General features: G+C 39.2%; 2 protein-coding genes across 2 annotated transcripts; both read right to left on the bottom strand.

The window, feature by feature from the left end:
* Window positions 1-299: 299 nt before the first annotated feature.
* On the bottom strand, window positions 300-4959 carry LOC125775048 (uncharacterized). The gene is made up of 2 exons (XM_049445490.1): window positions 2876-4959; window positions 300-2691 (listed from the first exon to the last, which is right to left on the bottom strand). The coding sequence occupies exons 1-2, from the start codon at window positions 4236-4238 to the stop codon at window positions 2633-2635; spliced, it is 1422 nt and encodes a 473-aa protein (XP_049301447.1). The 5' UTR covers window positions 4239-4959; the 3' UTR covers window positions 300-2632.
* Window positions 4960-20183: 15224 nt separating this feature from the next.
* Window positions 20184-21710, bottom strand: LOC125760470 (uncharacterized). The gene is given in 2 exon segments (XM_049420636.1): window positions 20184-20380; window positions 20382-21710. Coding segments are annotated over 2 exon segments (618 nt in total). The 5' UTR covers window positions 20803-21710.
* Window positions 21711-22497: the final 787 nt, after the last annotated feature.

The raw sequence follows: 22497 nt of genomic DNA, 5'->3' as shown, positions 1-22497 counted from the left end.
AGTAACTAAGTTGGCGGTACTGGAGGTAGTTTCGGGTGACCATACGTAGTTGGTCACGGGCGGGGGGATGTTAGAATTCGATAAGCATGAGGTAAACCCTGCAACGGGGCGAAAAGTAGAAAAGATCCGATGGGCCGTGAGTACCCGGATGAAAGGTGCGTAGCACTCAGAGTGCGTAGCCGAACGCGGCTAAGTATGCGTGCAGTACAGCTAGAGACACGGGAGCGAACAGAACCAAGGCGGACCTTTTTTTTGTAGATTTGTTAATAAAGCGAAAACTACAAAACCCGCATTTTTTATTGCGCTCCGCGTGCCTACACTTGCGTTCGTCTCTTACTAATACTAATACCTGTGCTATAATGTTTAGCTAACCCAATTACCAATTCATGAACATCCCGACCACCATAAAAAATTTATTTTTATCTATATCTATAAGTTCATGAAAATTCGTAGTCAGTTCAATTTATCAAAGATGCCTGCAATTCTAGAATACATGATTTAATTATCCTATTGAATTCCTGCAACGCTTGTGTTCCTTATATTGGTATTGAGTTCATATTTGCCTGCTTCTATTGGTAAGATACATATTTTTGTAGCAGGTCTTTTCACATTATCTGATTGAGCTGTTCGAACCGTCACTACGCGTACAATATTATCTTTCCCTGGATGCACTTCCTTTATTCTTCCTAACGGCCATTTCGATGGCGCAACGTTATCTTCACGGACTATTACCATCATTCCCGGTTTTATATCTGTAGCTATACCATTCCACTTGGTCCTCGCATTTAGTTGCTGCAAATATTCCTTATGCCAACGATTCCAGAAATGTTGTGCACGTTGCTGCGTTGCTCTTCAATGGCTTAAACGTTTTTCTGGAATGTTCTTCAGGTCTATCTCTGGTAGCTGTTGCATGTTAGATCCAGTTATGAAGTGCCCTGGGGTTAACGCTTCTAGATCCTCAGGATCATCGGACAACGGAGTAATCGGTCGTGACTTCAAGCATCCCTCTATTTCAGCCAACAAAGTCGTCATATCTTCGTAAGCCAGCGGTATGTCTCCGAGTACGCGTTTTAGATGAAGCTTCATTGATCGTACCGCTGCTTCCCACAATCCACCGAAATGCGGAGCTCGTGGGGGAATGAACCGCCAGATGATACGACTCGAGCTGCTCCACTCTTGAATGGAATTCTGGAATTTCGAAGACTAAAATAGGTTATAAATTCCATTCAACTCGTTTGCGGCACCCTTAAAATTGGTACCGTTATCAGAATGCATTGCTGATATTAGTCCTCTCCTCGCGACGAATCTCCTTAAAGCCGCTAGAAACGCCTCCGTGCTGAAGTTCGATACCAACTCTAGATGTATGGCCTTGCTAACAAAACATACGAAAACCACAATGAAAGCCTTAGTTGGTGCTGCCTTCCGATGACTTCCTTTGATGAAGACTGGTCCACAATAATCCACACCAGAAATCGAAAATGGTCTTGCCTTCATGACCCTTTCTGCAGGTAACTGTGCCATTGGTTGAACAACATTCGACGGCTTGGCCTTGAAACATATCAAACACTGACGGCACAATCTCCTAATGGTCGTTCTTGCGCCGAGCACCCAAAAACGTTGTCGTAGCGCTATGACTGTTAACTGCGGCGCTGCATGAAGTAACTTCCGATGATAGTGTTGAATCAACAGTGCCAGTCGATGCGTTTTCGGGACGTCTATTGGATGTTTTGCCCAGTCGCTCAACGATGAATTATCCAACCTTCCCTTCACTCGAAGCAAACCATGGTCGTCCATATAAGTGGCAAGCGTGGATATCGGCGAACTTCCTGCTACTCGAACACCCTTTAGCAACAGTCTCACCTCTTCCGAAAATACCTCCAATTGGGCCAACCGACTTATACGAATTTCTGCATCCAATATCTCCTCTGCTGTAAGGCTTGTAGACCGCTCCTTTCCTTTCGATTTCGTCACTGTCGCAAATCTCATACAATATGCTACGACGCGACATAACTAAGTGTATGACGACACTCGTTTGAACAAATGTTCACTAAACTTCTTCTTCTGTACTGATGAATCAGTTGATGCTCATTCAGCTATTTGCTCCTCTTCAATCACTGATGAGACTATCGCTGCTGATGCTCCCACATCAGGTGGTTTCGGCCAGTTTGCATCGTCTTGCATCAACCATTCTGGCCCCGACCACCAAAGCGTGTTCTTGCAGAATTCATCTGGATCACAACCTCGTGACACGAGGTCAGCTGGGTTCTGCAATCCCGGTACATGTCGCCAACTGCACTGTCTGTTAGGGCATGGATCTTAGCTACTCGATTGGCTACAAAAGTCTTCCAGGTATGAGGAGCACTTTGTATCCCATGCCAGGTGGTCATCGAATCCGTTCACATGTAACACGTTGCTTGTGGCAACTGCGCTTGTCTCACGAACTGATATAACCGACTCGCCAAAAGTGCTCCGCACAACTCCAACCTCGCGATCGTCAGTTTCTTGGATAACGGTGCCATCTTCGACTTTGATATTAGTGTTTCTACGGTTTACGATACAAACAAACGATAAGTAAGCTGTCAGTCAGCATTGACAGCACTCTTCCGATCGCGTCTGGTTGCGAAACCCACCGCTAGAGGTCAGGAGAGAGTAGGTTCGGGTCTCGGGGTCGAATGACCTCTGGTTCGGGATCTGGGAGTTTTGGGTTTTACGCCATTGCATTTGCCAGGGAGTAGCATCACGACAGGCGAACAGGGAACAAGTTAAAGGTGTTTTTGAAGTGAAATAAAATAGAAAAATTAGAAAAGTTTAAGAATTTTCTTACTTCCTGAACTCCTAATAAACTATTCACGAGCGCGAAAATTCGGGTACTTACTAACAATTAGTATGCTGATGTTTACTCCTTCCGTCGTTGAACTGCTCCGTATGTAGACACAAGCACCGTATCCACGCTCTGATGCATCACAAAAAATGTGATATTGCCAGTTTGAGTTCAACTTTGGATGCCGAGGAATGCAAATGCTTTCCAAATGTTTAAACTTGCCGGAAACTATCCTGTATTCCTCCTGTATTGTCTCAGGCAGTTCTGCATCCCACGACCACGTTTGTCCATTGGGATTCTTCAGTGACCATAGTGTTTGCATAAGCAACTTCCCCTTCATCTTAATCGGATCTAGAAATCCTAAAGGATCGTACATCTTGGCGAGGTTGCTTAGTACGTTCCGTTTTGTTATTGGCTTAGATGTATCGATATGTGGTACTCGTATGCTGAAACTATCGAAATTCGTCTTCCACACTAGTCCTAACGCTAGTCCGACATCTGCTCCATCGATGTTCGCTTCCTCACCAATAGCAAGGTCTTCCATCGGAACATCCCTCAATGCACTTGCATCATTTGACGCCCATTTTCGCAGTCTGAATCCAGCAGCAGCGAGCATTCCGCACAATTGACCCTGAATCTGCTTTACTTCTTCTGCTGTATCACCTCCGCTGAGAAGATCGTCGACGTAGAAGTCATTGTACCAACACATGGCTCTCGGGTGGCTTTCTTCATGATCTTCAAATATTTTTCGCAACGTTCTAATGGCCAAGTAAGGAGCGCAGGCGGTACTGTACGTGATCGTATTCAGCTGGAAAATCGATACCTCTTCCGACCCTTCTTTGCGCCAGAGGATGCGGTGTAGCCTTTTGTCCGCCGGAACCACCAGAATCTGCCGATACATTTTTTCAACATCGGCAACAACCCCAACTCTTCTCATCCTAAAACGAAGAAGAATTGATACAATGTCGTCTTGAAACTGCGGACCGTTCAGAAGAATATCATTCAATGAGGTGCCTGTGCTGGTCCTATGCGATGCATCGAATACCACGCGACATTTTGTGGTTGTGCTCGCCTGCTTCAACACGGCATGATGAGGCAAATAATATGACACTCCTTCCGCTTTCACCTTGTCGACGGTTGACACTTCAGTCATGTGACCTAATCGCAAGTATTCTTCCATGAACTCGTGATATTGCTGTTTGAGGTTGTTGTCCCGATTCAAACGCCTTTCTATGGTCGCAAAGCGTTTTATGGCACCTTGCATGGAGTCACCCAGTCTTTCCTCGTACCGCGGTATCTTTGGGAGTTCAACTACATATCGACCAGTTTTCTCTCGTGTGATCGTTTTGAGATACCACTGTTCCATTGCTTGGTCTTCGCTGGACGGAACTCTCTCTTCTGGTATGTTCTCGAGCATTACGAGTTGTTACATAGCAGCATTTAAATCATCCTCGGCTAAAACACAATAAGCTTGCGTGACTGCAGGCTTGTGAGCGCCCTTCCATTCTTAACGTCCGCTAATTATCCATCCGAATTGATTCATTTTTCCATTTCGACCTGATTCACGCACACGTAGCCGTCCGTTAAAGAAATTGTAACACGAAGCCGTCAATAAAATCTCGTTACACTTTTACTGCCACTTGCACCTGTTTAACAATTAACGCACCGAACAAGAGAGAGCATATGATTAATTGCACGCAGCTTAAATACTAGCTCACGCAGGAAGCGGTGAGAGAATTTTACGCATTAAATTCTCTCCCACGCACGCTCCCATATGACGCATCGATATTTGACGTGCGAACACGAGGTCATACCCAAGTAGAAATTGTCAAGCGAAATATAGGCCCGAGGGGGTGAGAAATTTGGGTAAAAATTTGCTCGAATCGTGAGATGGAAGAAACTTTGCCGTAAGTAAGAGCAGGAGGACGATAAAAGTCTATGATGGTGTTGGTGAACGTCAGCCATCCTATGGCGGCATTTTCAAAACAAAAACAAATCGTATGTCCTAACGAATATACGCTGAACGTATATTCATATTTCCTGCGTGTTTTGAGTGTTTTGTGGCTCCCATTTTGGTGAAAAAGTGTTTAATAATGTGTAATAAAAAATGTTTAGAGAAAAGTAGAGTGTTATTCTAACATGCTGAAGTTATTTTGGGACAGTTTTGAAAGGAATCAGAAGCAGATAAGTTAGCGCCAGTTCAGAAGGACTAGGTAAGTTGCATTTTTTTTCTTTGTGTGCTGTGTTTTATTATATTCATATAATAAACCACACGACAACGAGCGTTTAATTGAACATATAATTTTTCTATGTTTCAGCAAATGGGATAGCCGGACGTTAAAGCGGAAGTACAGGAGTGTTCTAGGGGAATAGATTTACGAAACTGAGTGTTCGTAGACGAACGACAATTGGAATCAAGCCGGGACGGAAGAAGAGGGTAAATATACTGAGACTCATAGTTCAAATATGCTAAAGATTTGGGATTGTCTCTTAAAACTAATAGTTCAACTGTAATTGAAAGATATGTTGTTTTTAACTCTATTATTAATGCTATTTGTTTTCTTTGCTTAGGAGTATAAAACCACCATTCAATGTGCCGCTACGAGTTGATAAACAGTTGATAACTGTTGTAGGATGTCTGTTGAAGGCTTGTAAAGTGTTCTTGGATATTGTTTTCGGTAAGTATTATAGCAGTGCAAGATAATCATTTGCCTACTTTATCGTAATGTCTTTTCTTCTTGGCTCGTTTTAGGTCCACCCGAAATAGTTTGTAGGAAACCCACTCACTATTGCGACATCCGACTGATTAGTTTGCATTTGGCTCGATCAATGAGCTGGCTATGCTCCTATACGCATCGTGCCGAACGGATAGCTGATGAGCAACGTTCTGGGAGGACATGAGCCTAACTTCTTCTAACGGTTGCACATTAGCGTTAATATTAAAGAATTAGCATAATTGTTTAGTCAAACAGCTTAACTAGCTCTCTACGCAAGCGTATGTGTCGTCAATTTAAACAAAAATAGTGAACGCGTAGATTACCTTTCGCAGGATAGTCATGTAGAAGTGAACAGATATGATGTAGGTAACTAAAGTTTCGCTATAAAGGATAGTGTTTTGTAAACTGCCCTCAACGTATTAGTCAGATTATTGTAAAAAGAATATAACTATACTATATGCTAGAACAGTATCGGTTCATTACGCCACATATATGTAGAATAACAGAGTTTAAGAACTAGATAAGGCATGCCGAAACTTCGCCAGGTTGAAAAAAACATGCGCGTATATTTTAGTTATAATAATGGTGATTACGTATAGGGCATAGTAAGGAGTTGTCCTTTCCTACAAAAAATGTAAAGCTTTAAAAAATAAGATACGTTACGTATTGTACCGAAGGCATTGTTTAAAGCGATAAGAAACTGTATACAGATTCGTAAGATCAATAAATTACAAAATCAAATCTAATTTACATAATCGGTTTATCATTGTAATACCCAAACAAAAGAAAAGCTATCACGAACATAAACAATAAAAAACGATTTCGGCGTTCCACCGTCTAGAAAGCACCAAACACATTTGTTTTGACGCCAGCGGCAGATCGATAAAAAGATCATGTGAATAGCAGCGATCCCGTTACAACCATGGACCATGCCTGAAACCTCGGTGAGTAAAGAAATTTTCTCTAATTAAAAAATATATAGTTATGTCTCAACATCAAGAACACCACCACACAATATAAACGCGTTGCGTAGTACATGACAATGCGTGTCATGTAAGAGCGACGCATCGAAGCGGTCGCTCTCTTCTGTTCGAACTATCAGCCAATAAACAAGCTTTGCAAGCCCGACTCATTATTGGCGCAGCCGGTAGGATATAGCTAGTGGAAAACAGGTAAAAACAGTGCAAAAAAAGATTTCAGTTTAATTCACATTAAATTCAGTGAAACAGTGAATCTTTGTGTAAGTGTACCCGGAATCCGCGTGTGTTTTAAATAGTGCGTGATTTCATCTCCGAGCGATCTTCAAAGCTCGGGTGACTTGTGGTGCCGCCGCCCTGTAACCACGTGCTTTCTACAGAATCTTTTGTGTGTGGTCATTGACCTAAGGACGAAAGTTAAGGTGTTTCGCGTTGGTAATAGATCTTTGCGCACTACTAGATAGACGCAAAATCTGAACAAAAAAAAATTTTTTTGTTATTCCAAACGAACACATTTTTGCAGGCTGATTGCAGAACAGAGAGCGTTTGAGCGATTTTTTTTCTCGAACCAGATTTGTGCGCACTACCAGATAGACGCAAAATCTACAATACAGTGCTACTTGCTAGTCCGCGTTTTGTTTTCGCTTTGAAATTTCATGAGTAACCTTTCTGAAATTTTATTTGTTAGGCGTGATCCCGTAAGTGAGGAAGAGTACAGTGGAACTGTAAACTCTATTGACTCAGGTGATTTAGCGCAAATTCCCATAGCGAATCTTAATATCGATCTAGGAGCAATGTCCCTTGAATCACAAGCGCAGACACAAACGGCAAATGATGTGTTATCTCAATTGATATCGCAGATTAGCAGAGTAAACGAACTAGTGTCTGCTAGACAGGAGTCGTATGAGGTTATGCTACAAAGGTTATCGAACCCTGTAAGCACGTGTTCCCACCAAACGTTTACGATGCCTATTCAATCATCTCATGCAAATGATGATATTTTTCATATCCCTGTGCTGATTAAATCAATACCTGCCTATAATGGCAGTCGCAAACAATTGCAATCGTGGATAAAAATAGTCGAAGATAGATTGAAGATTTTTGAAAATGTCGTTAGTAGCCAGGTGTACAAAATTTACGTTCAATCAATTTTGAACAAAATTACCGGAAATGCTAAAGATGTGCTATGTCTTGCAGGTAATCCGTTACTTTTCGTTGATGTAAAGAACGTGCTTATAGAAGCTTTTGGAGATCGCCAAGAGCTTGCCACATATAAAGCTCAGCTTTCGCCGAATAAACAAAGCGAAGCATTTAATAGTCGAACGTTCCATGAACAGAAAGAAAATATAATGCCTAATACTAACGTAAAAATTGCGAGGCAAGGAAAAATTAACATTTTAGCCGATGCTATGAGTGAAATACCTCAAGAAGTCAATGTAAAGGAAACAGTAGCTGAAAACGTTCCTAGTAGAAACAGGGTCTCCTTGACAGCTTCAAATCATGAAAGAAGTGATTTCTGCGAAACAGTGCATTTTATTGACGATTCAAACGATTATTTCGTCCATATTTCAGGCAGGCCAAAAATTTGCTATCGAAATCAGTTGAATTACAAAATTGCAAACACAGACCCAACTATTGTAAAAGCAAAACCATTCCAAAATTTCCATAGAACAATTATAAGAAAGCAAGGATTGGAGGATAATTTTTCAACCAAAAGTAATTTTGTCATGGCAAAAACAATAGTCGCAGATACGAAAAAACAAAATCTTACCACATCCAGGGAACATGAAAGAGCATATCGTGGAATTTTTGAGGTTGAATGTAAACTTAAACGTGCTTACTTCTTTCCAAATATGCAAAGACAGATAAAGCATTTCATTAAAAGCTGTGAAATCTGCAATGTTCATAAATATGAACGCAAACCATTTAACATCGAAATATCCCCTCGATATTTACATCATAAACCATACAAGCTTCTTGTCCTTAATCGATGCATTTACGAAACATTTGCCAATGGTACACATGAAAAATAAGAACATTATTCAGGTACAAAGAAAGCTATCGCAATATTTTGTACAATATGATGTACCCAACGGAATAATAACGGATCACGAAACAACATTGCGATCAGTACAATTGAAAAATTATTTAGGATCATTAGGTATGGCATTGAAATACGCTCCATGTTCGGAATCTAACTCGCAGATAGGAAAAAACGCATTGTGCCATCACTGAAATTTATAATACAAATAATGTTTGCGAAGTTTAAAATGTTAGGGATTATGCAGGGCTAGTATTAAGCATAACTATTATAACGTAATTTGAAAAAAAACAAAAAAACAAACAAAAAAAAAACAATGAACTAAAATGAATGTAATCATAAGGTATTTGCATAGCCGCACCACATCAGACGAGGACGTCTTCACACTTACCCCCGGAGGAGTTATGTCTCAACATCAAGAACACCACCACACAATATAAACGCGTTGCGTAGTACATGACAATGCGTGTCATGTAAGAGCGACGCATCGAAGCGGTCGCTCTCTTCTGTTCGAACTATCAGCCAATAAACAAGCTTTGCAAGCCCGACTCATTATTATATGTTCTCTTCCTATCTCATTCGCAGACGGCAAATCTAAAAATAGATCGGATATCTACAACAGTCGCGCTGTTGTAAGGAATTAGAAGCAAGCAAGAAAGATAGGATCACACATAACCTCTTTTTTTCGCCTACGGTAAGGCCGGCTGACAAGTAGGTGTAAATGTGTTCGTGTCGCCATGATTTCTCTTGTGTGCGTGCCATCCGACCTCCGGATAAGCTGCCGATCCGCAAAGTCCATTGAAAAAAGCCAAAAAACTGCTCGATATTTCTACTTGGGTAGGGTCAAGTGCATATCAAAACGCCAGTCGACAGGTGAACTCCGAAGAGTAAACACACGTTTTCAAAGTGACCGTTTCGTAAACGGGCCGGTTTTTTTTAACAGTGTGCGAGCTTTGAATAGAGTGTGCGTTTTTTTTTCTCGCATATAGAGAATAAATATTAAAACAAATAGTTTTTTGAAAGGCTTTAACAAAAAAGAGTACAAGGAGAGTACAAGTGGAACGAATGGGGGTTCAAGACCCGGGGGGGGAACCCCCCTTAGAAATTATTACAGCCTGTTGGAGTGGCACGAGGAGCCAAAAAGAAAAATGGGAAAGAGGAACCGTAACCTCGCAAATCAAAATGGTGAACATTTGGACGAAGAAAAGTTCCTAGTAATGGAATCCATTACAGAGGGCAAGGACCTAAATAAGGCCAATCCGTTTTTATTGTCCAAACTAATAGAGAATGCGATCAGCGGTAAACCGCTACAGGTGAACCGGTTAAAGGATGGCAAATTACTGATCAAAGTGGCGAACCAGAAACAGGCGGAAAAACTAAAAAGCCTAAATAAAATTCTCGACAAAAATGGCTTAATCCTAACTAAAACAATTGAGCACCCTACACTCAACACGAGTAAAGGGGTAATTAGGAGCCCAGATATAGAATTCATGGACGAGAAAGTCATTTTGGAAGGATTAGGAAACCAGAAGGTTAGTGAAGTGGCAATTATGAAACGAAAAATTACAGACAAAAGTGGCAAAGTGGAAATCGTGAATACCAGAACGGTGATTGTAACGTTTAACTCCGGAAGAGTGCCACGAATGGTAGATTTCGGCCTATACCCAGTGAAAGTAGAATTGTACGTTCCCAAGCCGATGCGGTGTATAAACTGTATGAAGCTGGGGCATACAAAAAAATGGTGCAGAGGTGCAAAAACATGTGCGAACTGCAGTGAGCCAGATCACGTTGAACAATGTAAAAATGTAAAATGCGTGTCGTGTGGTGATGAACATCACACGCTGGATAAGAACTGTCCAGTATACATGGACGAAGTAGAGATCGTTAAAATTAAAACAGAATAACATATGGTGAAGCTAGGCGGATGAGAAGGAGACAATGCCCCGAACTACCTAAAAAATTCACAAAAGAGAACGTTACATACGCACAGAGAGTTAAATCCTTACCAAACGCGAAGACACATAACACAGAAAACGATAACACAGAAAAAAATAAAATCAACCCAACAGAAAAAATACACACACAAAACCAGCACTAGAAACACAGAAAGCATCAACAAAAAGCACAGAAATCACTAACGAACAAACAAGCAAAAATGACACAGAAATAATAACATCGGATACAGAGATCGACGAGCTATCTATAAAATCACTGGACTCATCAAAGTCCGTATATGTAGAGGAGATCGACGAATCCGAATACTCCTCCCCCGAAAAAAATTGGAAAAAAGAATATCCACTTAAATACCCAGACTTAAGAGCGAAAGAGCAAACAAACTAGAATCCCACACTCAAAAAAAAACCAAATGGAACGCAGGCACGTCCATTTTCGCTTACCGGCTTTACACACGCGTCAGCGATTAAAATTCTTCAAACGAACATCACAAGCCTTATAAAAAATAAAGAAGAATTAGAAAGGATACTCATAGCGCAAAATATAACAGTGGCATGCATATGCGAAACATAGTTAGATGAAAATAACAAACACAAAGCCAAAATAAGTAATTACAATCTCATCAGCAATAACAGATCAGATGGTTATGGCGGAACAGCCATTTACATACAAAAAAAACATTACGTACAAAACAACACATTGTACAGCTAATTGCGAAAACATACAAATAACAGAAGTGGACCTAACACAGCACAACATAAAGATACAATCAATTTACGCTTCGCCCAGAACTCAGATACAAGAATTTAAGGATAAAATTCCCCAACTACTACAGGCTACAAACACCAACAAAAAAATCTTCATCGCCTGTGATTTAAATGCACACCACACCTCTTGGGGGAACCCATTCAGTGATAGCAAAGGTGCGTTTCTAATAAATGAGATTGACAATTCACATCTAACCTTCCTACACAAGAAGGAGATAACCTTCGTCCCTACTGATTGCACAAAAAGAAACACGGCAATTGATCTGACGATTATATCAGAAGAGATATGGGACAAATGTGACCGATCGGTTCTAGATCACCATATGGGAGCCACTAACCACAAGACCATCATCACAACAATCGAGTCAAACTCTCAAAAAAAACAAAGGGTCACAGTAAACAAAAAAAATCTGCTCCTTCAAGTTAAACATCTAAAAACAGACGGTAACTCGACGGTGAAACAAATTTACAAACAAATTGCGCATCTTACTAAAATCAACACATTCAAAACTTCCAAGCCGCTAAATATTTGGTGGAATAAGGATACAGAAAAAGCATGGCTGGAGAAAAACAAAAGTAGAACAAACTTCAACAACAACAGAACGTTGACAAATGAAATTCAATTCAAAAAGTGCCTAGCAAAATTTAGACTATGCAAGAGACAATATAAAATCAAGAAGTACGAAGAAAAACTTAAAGAAATAGACGCAAACATGAACACTACAGAACTGTGGAAGTTTGTAGGAAGACTAGAAGGACGGAAAATGCAAGAAAAAGATGAAAATATCGTTCATTCTGACAAAGAAGCAGCAAAAGAATTCCTGAAAAATAATTTCAAGAAAAACTAAAGAGGAAACAAAAGACCATATAGAAACCTGGTCCCCACATACGAGATTGTAAATGAAGAGAAATGGCATAGAATCTTGAAGAAAAAGAAAAACTCGGCACCAGGACATGACGGAATTTCTTATGAGATACTAAAGAACATGAACGAACAAACAATAAAAAAAATAATTGAAGAAGCGAACGAAATGTGGAGGGAAGGACGATTAAAAAAACAATATAAAAGAATCGAGATCATTGCTATTCCAAAGCCTCACACGAACAAAGAGGAGGTAAGAAACTACAGACCGATTGCTAAAATACCCACCACGACCAAAATGATTAATTCAGCAGTTCTAGAAGAACTTAACAAACACTGTGCAATTAACAACGTTATTCCAGACACGTCCTTTGGCTTTAAAAAAACTGCACAACTAGTCAATGCATAAACTATCTAGTCAATGAAGTGAAAGCCAAAGAAAGAAAAAAAATCTTAACAGGTGCAATTTTTATCGATTTAAGCAGCGCGTATAATAATGTAAGTACGGACACGCTCATACACATATTAGAAGAGAACCAGACACCCCTGGAAATCATAAGATGGGTTGGAAATTTCCTCAACAACAGAACAGTGGAAATTTTGACTGTAGGGGAAAAAATTAAAAAACTAGTATCTAACGGCCTTCCGCAAGGTGACGTACTATCACACACCCTGTTCAATATATACACGAAAAGCATACACCAAAGATTTAAAAACACCGCAGGTAGGGTAATACAATATGCAGACGACTTTGTGATATTACATGAAGGAAAAACGAGTCAAGTTCTGCAAAGGGCAATGCAAGCACATGTCAAAATATTTATCGAAGAAATTGAAAAACTCTAACTACCTATTACAGGGAAACACACATGATAAGCTGCGGAGAGCCCACTTTTGGAAATCGCGCAAGCGAATATGAAAGTAGGGAAGGTTGATACGGAAACACCCAATATGTTAGCAAATCGCCCAATATAGATAGGAAATCGCGTGCAATTGATATAAAATGTCAGATTGGCGAGGCGGATTGAATGCTGGGTATATACTTGTCGGTTCGAGAGTTGAAAAATGTAAACAAATATTTTTAAAATAATTTTTAGTTAAATTAAGTAGTTTGTGGTACGGTGGCGATGGCCGGCGTACCTTTCCGAGATCGTTCTTTAAGCGTGCGCATGCTGACATTAAATCCAACTTCGCGCGCCACGCCATAAAATTGTGTGGCGTACATTTTCCGATCCTCGATGGTCGTCGGTGCGTTACGCTGCTCCGGTATTAGCTTCACCATCTTCAAGGGGTAGTTGAAGCCTTTTACAGGGAAACACACATGATAAGCTGCGGAGAGCCCACTTTTGGAAATCGGGCAAGCGAATATGAAAGTAGGGAAGGTTGATACGGAAACACCCAATATGTTAGCAAATCGCCCAATATAGATAGGAAATCGCGTGCAATTGATATAAAATGTCAGATTGGCGAGGCGGATTGAATGCTGGGTATATACTTGTCGGTTCGAGAGTTGAAAAATGTAAACAAATATTTTTAAAATAATTTTTAGTTAAATTAAGTAGTTGGTGCATTCGAAAATCGTATCAAAATTATTGTTTAATAATATAATTATAATATTATCTCGCTCAAACTGAAATTGCGAACTATAACTGTAAACTGTATTTCAAAAACATGCTAAAATTCAAATTGGAGATTTAAACCAGTGCCTATATACACCCGTGTTCAAAACTGTTCTGTTGAGAAGGCTAAAATTCGTTGGGATATAGAAAATATTTCATATTGGTCTACAAGCGAAGCGTCTACAGTTTTACGGATTAATCTTTGGCAAATTTTGTGTGCTTTGTGGATATTTACAAAATAGCATAACGTACGTTAGTTTTTGGTGTATACAATCATGCCCCTGAAGGTATGTATACGTTTAAAATAGTTCAATAGTTCATTTAAAATAGTGTAAAAGTTTAAAATTTCCGTGCCTTTTCATGTCTTGCAGGCGCTTGAGTACGAAAGGAGTAATTTCTTTGCCGATGAATTTTTGCTTCAAGAACGTACCGTGTTAGAGTAAAGTAGGTTACAATCGAGCAAAGGACTGAGACAAACTAACTTAACTAAAATCGGCAATTATATCGGCATTTATATACGCAAACATGAGCTCTAGCCAAAGCTCTGAACTAGCTCAAAGTGCAAACGGGGCAGTGCAGGCACTTCGACGTCGAAAGACTACGAGCAACGAAGATAGAGAGCGCGAGGTAACGGCGTATGAAAATGGAGCAACTCGTGCTGCCATTATCCAAATACTGAATATAAAACTAGCGACAGTTTACGGTATTGTCAAAAAATGCCAAACAGCATTTCAGGTCGAAGCCAAGAAACGTGGTGGCAACGGGCAGAAAATATTATCGCAGCAAGCCATAAGCGATATTCAATGCTGGATCAACGACGATTGTACGGTGACGCTAAAATCACTCGCACAAAAATTGTTGCAGGAACACGGTGTGCGAGTTTCCACTACCACCCTAGCGAGGGAAATAAAAGGCTTCAACTACCCCTTGAAGATGGTGAAGCTACATAATACCGGAGCGGCGTAACGCACCGACGACCATCGAGGATCGAAAAATGTACGCCACACAATTTTATGGCGTGGCGCGCGAAGTTGGATTTAATGTCAGCATGCGCACGCTTAAAGAACGATCTCGGAAAGGTACGCCGGCCACCGCCAACGTACCACAAACTACGTAATTTAATTAAAAATTAATTTAAAAATATTTGTTTACATTTTTCAACTCTCGAACCGACAAGTATATACCCAGCATTCAAACCGCCTCGCCAATCTGACATTTTATATCAATTGCACGCGATTTCCAATCTATATTGGGCGATTTGCTAACATATTGGGTGTTTCCGTATCAACCTTCCCTACTTTCATATTCGCTTGCGCGATTTCCAAAAGTGGGCTCTCCGCAGCTTATCATGTGTGTTTCCCTGTAATATCGATTAATCATAAATGATGGTCTTCGATAAAAAGAACCACAACATCCAAGTGCATATTAGAAATCAAGAGATAGAAAAAGTCAATACATATAAATACCTAGGCACATGGATTGACGAGAAATTATCCTTCCGGAAACATGTCGAAGTGCTGAAAGAAATGGCCAGAAAGCGCCTCCATGTAGTAAGACGCATTTGTAACGCGAAGAACAACCTTAGCTAAAAAAATACAGTGAATGTACACAGAGCCATTGTGAGAAGTGTATTAGAAATCGGCTCCCTATACACCCTAAACGCGAACAAATCAATTACAAAGTCCATGGTCGTTATTATAAATTAATCCCTAAGAAAGGTAACTGGATGCACTAAGACTACCCCGACCAACACACTACTAGCCTTAGTTGCAGAACCACCGCAACACGTAAGATCAGAATACCTGGCAAGCAAAGATCTTATAAAAACCATGACATTCTCTAAAATTCATAAAGATCAAATAGCTAAAAATACCGCGGACAGGGCACCTTCAAACAAAAAATCGTACATGGAAAAGCTGTACGCACAGAACCTACCAATTATTCAAGAAATGAACAACATAAAAATCATAAACGACATCATAAAAGAGGTAAAAATTAGACGCGAAATAGAAACAGGGGTTTCTATTTCAAACAAACAGCCGCAGGAAAAATAATTCTAAAACGATTTTGTGAACAAGAAATACGCGAACTTAGGAAAACTAACTCCCTAGTCTACACTGATGGGAGCAAAACCAACGAAGGATGTGGTATAGGCATATATGTATCACCTGCTATAAAAACAAAAACAGATACTGGGCTCACAAATTTAGAACAAAAAATACAACACCAATAACATCAATAGAACTGGCGACAATAGAAAAAGCCATCGCAATAGTACTGGAAGAAAAAATAAGCCACCCAATAATCCTAACCCGACAGTCAAGCCGGCTGTTGGATTTTAAAAAACGCACAAACTGAAACGTACATGGAGGAAACAGTGTATAACATCCTAAAAGGGTGTGAAAAAGCAGGCGCTGAATTACGATGGATTCCAGGACATCTTAACATACAAGGAAACGAAAAAGCAGACGAATTGGCGTAAAAAGGAATCCACGAAACTAAAGTCCACCACAACAAACTTTGTTTGAAAGATGCACATAACCTGTTACTAGAAAACATGGATAAGACCAACAAAGACTGGTAACGAGCTACGAGTGAAAAAAAGGGAAAAAGTTCGAGGTTTTTCAAAAAGACTTTGAGAAAAAACCATGGCACTACAACACAAACCTCTCCGCACATGAAATAAAGACAACAAACAGACTATTAGCGGGACATGACCTGTCGAAACATTGGTTAAGTGTAATGAAGATATCAGAAGACGGAAACTGCGAAATATGTAATATTCCCGAAACGGGAATACATAACGTATTCTTTTGCCAAAGATATAGAACGCAGCGTGAAAAGTATAACATATCCTTCGAAAAATTTCGAGAGAAATGGAAAGACAAGGAAGGAAGGGTTATAAAAGACATTATAAAATTCATAAAAGAAACAGAAATCAAATTTTAAACTGATTTTGAACTAAACTGAACTAAACTAAACTGAACTGAAGTGAAACTGTTTTAAACTGAACTAAACTATAAAAAATGACAATAATTATAAGATACGATAGCAATGAAACATAGGCTATAAACAGACACAATGAAATCAACAATAAAAAAAACCAACAATCAACACGAGGCAGATGACATTAAAAGGTCAGAAGACCCAGTCGTAAGCCAAAAACATGAAGCGGTACGCCTTTGAATATGAAGGGAAAATCTGGGGTTCTCCCATCGTAGAAGGATACATCCCTGCTACAAGAAGAAGAAGTATCAAAACGCAGGTATTATTTTCGAACTTGAGAAGCGGAGGAACGCATCCTCGCTTGACGGTTTCGAACAACTACTTCGATAACTACGACCTTTTTTGCAACTCTGGTAAATATTCGACTATCCATCTTTTTGTTGGTACAAAATTGTTGTACCATTGTTTGCACTAATTGCCACCTAGACAATCTGGATATTTTCAAATCTAAAATCTAATAGTTGGCAGCGTTCCATACGAATGACGCCGTTTGAACTTTTAACAGGAGTAAAAATGAAAACTAAAGCAGATATTGTTATACACAACATTTTGGAAGAGGAATTACAAAATGGATTTGTAAATGATCGGGCTGAATTAAGAAAGTTAGCTGGCCAAGGAATCGAAAGGATTCAGCAAGAAAATATTCGATCTTACAATTTGCGTCGTAAACCGGTACGTAAATATCAAATAGGAGATTTGGTGGGTGTACCAGTGACCCAATTTGGGGTAGGACGTAAAGTGAAGGCTAAATTTTATGGACCTTATAGAATTTCAAAGCTACTTCTGAATGATCGAATAGAAGTAAAGAAATTAAACCAGGAATTAGAAGGTCCACAAGTAACGACAACAGCCACGGATTGCGTGAAACCATGGAATAATTATGGTGATTAGAATGTGTGTAAGTCTTTCTTCCAGGTGGAAGAACAGTCAGGAAAGGCCGTGTAGGAGTGTGAGTGTCACTCGGTGACCAATAATTTAGTATATAAGTTGTGACAAATAAAATACAAAAACTGTTGCTGCCTGGACTTCAGAAAGGAAACAAGTGTTATTTGCTACCCTATATACATGGTGAAAACATTTTGGAGTTGGAAAATATTTCTCAAATAGAATAATTACGTCTCCAAAGTAAATAACAGTTTTTTCGTAATCAATCATAGCTCTACATTTAGCCAAATATTCAGAGCCAATGATTCCATCAAAGTAATCATGAAAATTTTATTATACACTTGTTCTGGTAGATTTGTTCCAAGTAAATTAACAATTCCTTTATGTGTTACGTTATGATTTCCAATAATATTTCTTATAACAGTGTTAGTTGGTTGTATTGAAGAAAGAATCCCTTTTCTTAGAATATTTTTTTTACACCGGTATCTATAAGTAATTTAAATTTATGTGAAGTATCCGGGTATGATCCTGTTATGTACGGAAGAAAGTTTAAATTGGTGGTTTTGTCTTTACAGCTTCCCAAAAATTTACCAAAACATCATCTTCGTCATGATCGGACATACGAGTTCCATTTGATTCAAATGTGTCGTTCGAATTTAAACCTTTCTTATTTAGTGTAAGGGGCGGCCCGATGGTGCATGTGATAAACGGCGCCAGTCCACACGGCCGGACCGGGTTCAAATCCCATCCGGACCGTCCCCCCGTAGCAAGGACTGACTATCCGGCTACGTGGTAAAATAAGTCTAGTAAGCCAGAAATGGCCGGCGTGACCTGTAAGGTTGTTAAAACCAAGAAGAGATTTAGTGTAAGTTTAATTCTAGTGGTCTCAGTTTCCATAGGAATAGAACCATTATTAGATACTGCATGAGTATTTTGTTTAAAATAACCCGATTTTGAAGGTTGATTTACTTCTCTGCGTACCATATTAGAGCTGGGTGGAAAACGTTCTTGTGGTGAGGGTTTTGTGTTTGTGGCTAGTATTTTTTTTGGCTGCATGTTAAGTGCTGTGGATTCATTAGCTTTGAATTTGCATAAAAATGAATATGCTTCTTCCAAATCTTCTACACGTGCTGCCTGCACATAGCCAAAATATGGATGAGAAAGGCCAGCAATGAATGTCGCCAAACTTGTTTCATCTATAAAACTGTTAATAGCAGTCCAACTGTTTTTGTATTTTTCGTTTTGTTTGGCCAGCATTTTAATTTTCTGAATTAGTTCCTTTGTTTGCAGGTAATAACTTCTGATACTAGTAGTGTTACTCATTTTATTTTGCCATAGCTGACTCATATGAATTGATAAATCGAATTTGTCACTCAATCCATTTATTAAAATTTCTTTCACCTCATTGAATTCATATGGGGTTCCCTCGAGACAAATGTTGTCTCTTGCACGGCCTTGCACTTTATTAATAACAGCTTCCTCATACATTCTGAAGATAGTAGGATGCACGTTATCTTTAAAAATATTAAGAGCATTTTCAGCTGTTTTTATCCATGAGAATAAATGTTTTTTATTCCCTTCAAATATCGGTACTGCTTTTATCGTGTCCGGTATTTTATAGAAAGCACTTATCGACAAGCTAGTGTCAACGGCAGTGGCGGTATCATTGCTTGAACAATTTTTGTTCAAAGCTAATGATACAATCTGTTGCGATTGCTGCTCTTGTGTTAGAGCAAGATTTTGAACAAGCACCGTTAGCTGTTCGAGTTGTGATTGTATTTGTTCCATGTTACTGGTCTCTTCAATCTGTAAATTGCCAATTGGGATATCTACTTTTATTCGTATGTGAGAGAGGCTGTCCAATTCATGAGATAAAGTATCTGAATCTGATGCAAAATCGTCTACAGCAGTATTTCTCCACATGAAAAAAAATCGGGGATAACCACGTTTCTCTGGGTATTTTGTCAAAATTAAGCACCTCTAGAGTAACTTAATTTACGAATACGAATAAAAAAAAATTACACGTTACACAGTTGCAAACGTTTTTTTTTTTCTTTGTCACTCTGTGACACACAAAAGATTAAACAACTAAATTTGCTTACCTGTGTGTACGTGTGTGAAACCACGTGTGGTGCCTAACCTCAATCCGCTGCTGAATAAAGAGAGAGGGAGAGGATGGTCCTGTCGCTGAGCTGTAAACGACGTTGCCACAAATCGTCCGCACTTTTAATATCGTATGGAGATGAATATGCAGTCCTATCTGGTAGTAACTGCAAACTGCGGCAAACTGTGTGAGATTTTTATCACTCACTAGCACTGTTTTTTTCTATTCAACGACTACCGGCTGCGCCAATAATATGTCTCCCTTTATATAAAACACGTCTTTATTCCATGCGTTCTGGAGGTGAAGAGATCAAATAGGACGAGCCTTGCTCTCTGTTCAACCTGACCTTTACATTACTGTCAGATGAACAAGGTTTCTAGTTCGGTATACCATTACACTAAGGTTACATAGTGTAATTATACCAACTATAATTATATATTGTGCAATAAACACGCTGTTTGAACTATTAAAGTTGCATGGTCCGGAGCTACCTGGAGTTCGGTTTTTAAACAACGCCATTTAGCTGCTAATATACCAAAAGCGCATTCAACACAGCGTCTTGCAATGCTTAACAACTCATTGAAATGAAGTTTGGCTGGGTCTTCATTATCGGGATAGGGGGATCGGGATTCATTATCGGGATAATAAAAATGTTTTAAGTGGATATCCCTGATCACCTATAAACCCGTCGGGCATATTTTGCGAAGTATCGGGTAGTGGTTTAGCAGCAGGGACATTAAGACTATTTGATTGTATCAGTTGAAATAATTTTGATGAATTAAATACGCCACTATCACTTCGACTGCCGTATTCACCAATATCTATGGCTATGAATTTACATTTGGCATATGCTACTGCTTGTAAATGTAAGGAGAAATATTTTTTGTAATTGTAGTACAGCGTACCAGATTTTGGCGGCGATTTTATCCTAACGTGTTTGCCATCGATAGCACCAATGCAATTAGGAAATTTCCATTTTTCAAGAAATTCCTTCTCTACTCCCTCAAATAAAGCCGTCGTGGGAATAGGGATAAACTCTTCGTTTAGCATCTTCCAAATCGCTTCACATGTCTCGTAAACTATTTTTCCAACTGTGTTATGAGCCATATAAAATGAGAAGGACAATGATTTGAAGGTTATTCCAGTAGAAAGAAATCTAAAAAAGGGAAAACAAAAAATAAGTTTTTTAGATCACTAATAGCATTACAAATCAACTACACTACTAAAAATGGTTGCATGAAAATGTGAAACATGCGATGTAATTATAAATTTATATTATATTACAGGAATCGTTGTCAAACAAAAGTGGAGAAATTTGCGAGACACTTTTGCTCGCAAAATTGCGGAACTAAACCAGCCGTCTGGGTCGGGGTATAAGCATTTCCGATGGAAATATTTTGAAAACATGAGTTTTCTTAAGGATACCCTTATATCCCGACCCAGAATGGGAAATTTAGAAGCAGTGGAAGGTATGAATTCATATGTTTAAAATTTACACTTTCTGGTAACTAACAACATCCTTTTATGTTTTGCTACATAGATAACGCTACGGAAATTGAGTTCCTTGACGATTACGATGGCAATGAAATCATGCCATCGCAAGCCACCATATCAAAGGAGCCTCCAACAAAAAAAGGCGCCAAGATGGGCCTTCCTTGGAGGACCTGATTGAAATTGAAAAACAGAGAAACGAGATATTTAAAGAAAAAAAAGAAAAAAGCAGCAATTTTCATGTGATGGTCAGTTTGGTTCCTCTTCTGGATTGCCTGCCAGAAGAGGACCAAATGGATGCTCGGGAGGAAATCCTCGTTTATGCCCATAGGATCATAAGGGAAAAAAATAAATTTAAAAATAATAGCACTTAAGTTAGTAAATAGTTAGTTTTAGTTTAGTTAAGTTTAAGTGTTATGAATTTAATTAGTATTAATTTTCCATGAATTTTTTTCATGAATTTTGTGATATTGAAGTAATTAAATATGAATTGTTGAACTAAAATTGAACCGGTAACGATTTTCCTTTTTTTAACAATAATTGTAAAGATAATTGCAAATTTAAATGTAACATACCTGAGAGTAATCATCAAACGTTCTTCTGGACATATATATGGTCGGTGTCTGGGCAACTTCGAGATTACTGGTTCTATCTTTCTTAATATGAAGTAAAACGTTTCTTTCGACATCCTCATATATTCGAAAAATTTGGTATCTTGCTGTAAAAGCTTCGGAAATAAAACGTAGTATTGTCCATTTTCCATGCGGTATTTCCAGATGTCGTTGATTGGCTTTCGCTTTTTCTTTAATAGCATGTAGCGCAAATTAATGCTTGACATAAGCTCTGTTTCAGAATTCGAGTCCATTAACAAGTACTACAAGTACAGGAAAACAGTAGTGTATGTAGTGTAACATACTTTACACCGTTGTTCGCTTAAAAATCGCAACAACTAGCACTGCAAGTTAACCACTCAATTGGGATCACTTACAATACCGGTGATTGTGCTGATCGTGTATGAGAAGGGTATGTTGGTAGTTGATACCCACTTGGCAGAAATCGCATGAGAGGGGGGAAATTTCTTCATTCTCGCTACCCCTGACCCTCACTTTCCAGCGATCGTACGACAAACTCTCACTCCACCACCCTACCTCACTCACACACGCTCCTATATTCTATGTAAACCCTCACCGCAACCTGCGTCACCAACCCACCCCACACCTGAACGGTCCCATAGCCGAAGTGTTAGACAAATTT

The sequence above is a fragment of the Anopheles funestus genome, chromosome X (genome assembly GCF_943734845.2).
Source record: "Anopheles funestus chromosome X, idAnoFuneDA-416_04, whole genome shotgun sequence".
Classification (NCBI taxonomy): Eukaryota; Metazoa; Arthropoda; class Insecta; order Diptera; family Culicidae; genus Anopheles; species Anopheles funestus.
Note: the sequence above shows the minus strand (reverse complement) of the source record. Positions and strands in the feature narration are given on the sequence as shown.

Bases quoted from the DNA above. Each gene is read 5' to 3' on its own strand.
- LOC125775048 (XM_049445490.1), bottom strand. From the start codon at position 4,238: ATGCTCGAGAACATACCAGAAGAGAGAGTTCCGTCCAGCGAAGACCAA. The intron at 2,692-2,875 runs GTAAGTACCCGA...CAAAACTCCCAG, and splicing joins CATCAGCATACTAATTGTTA to ATCCCGAACCAGAGGTCATT.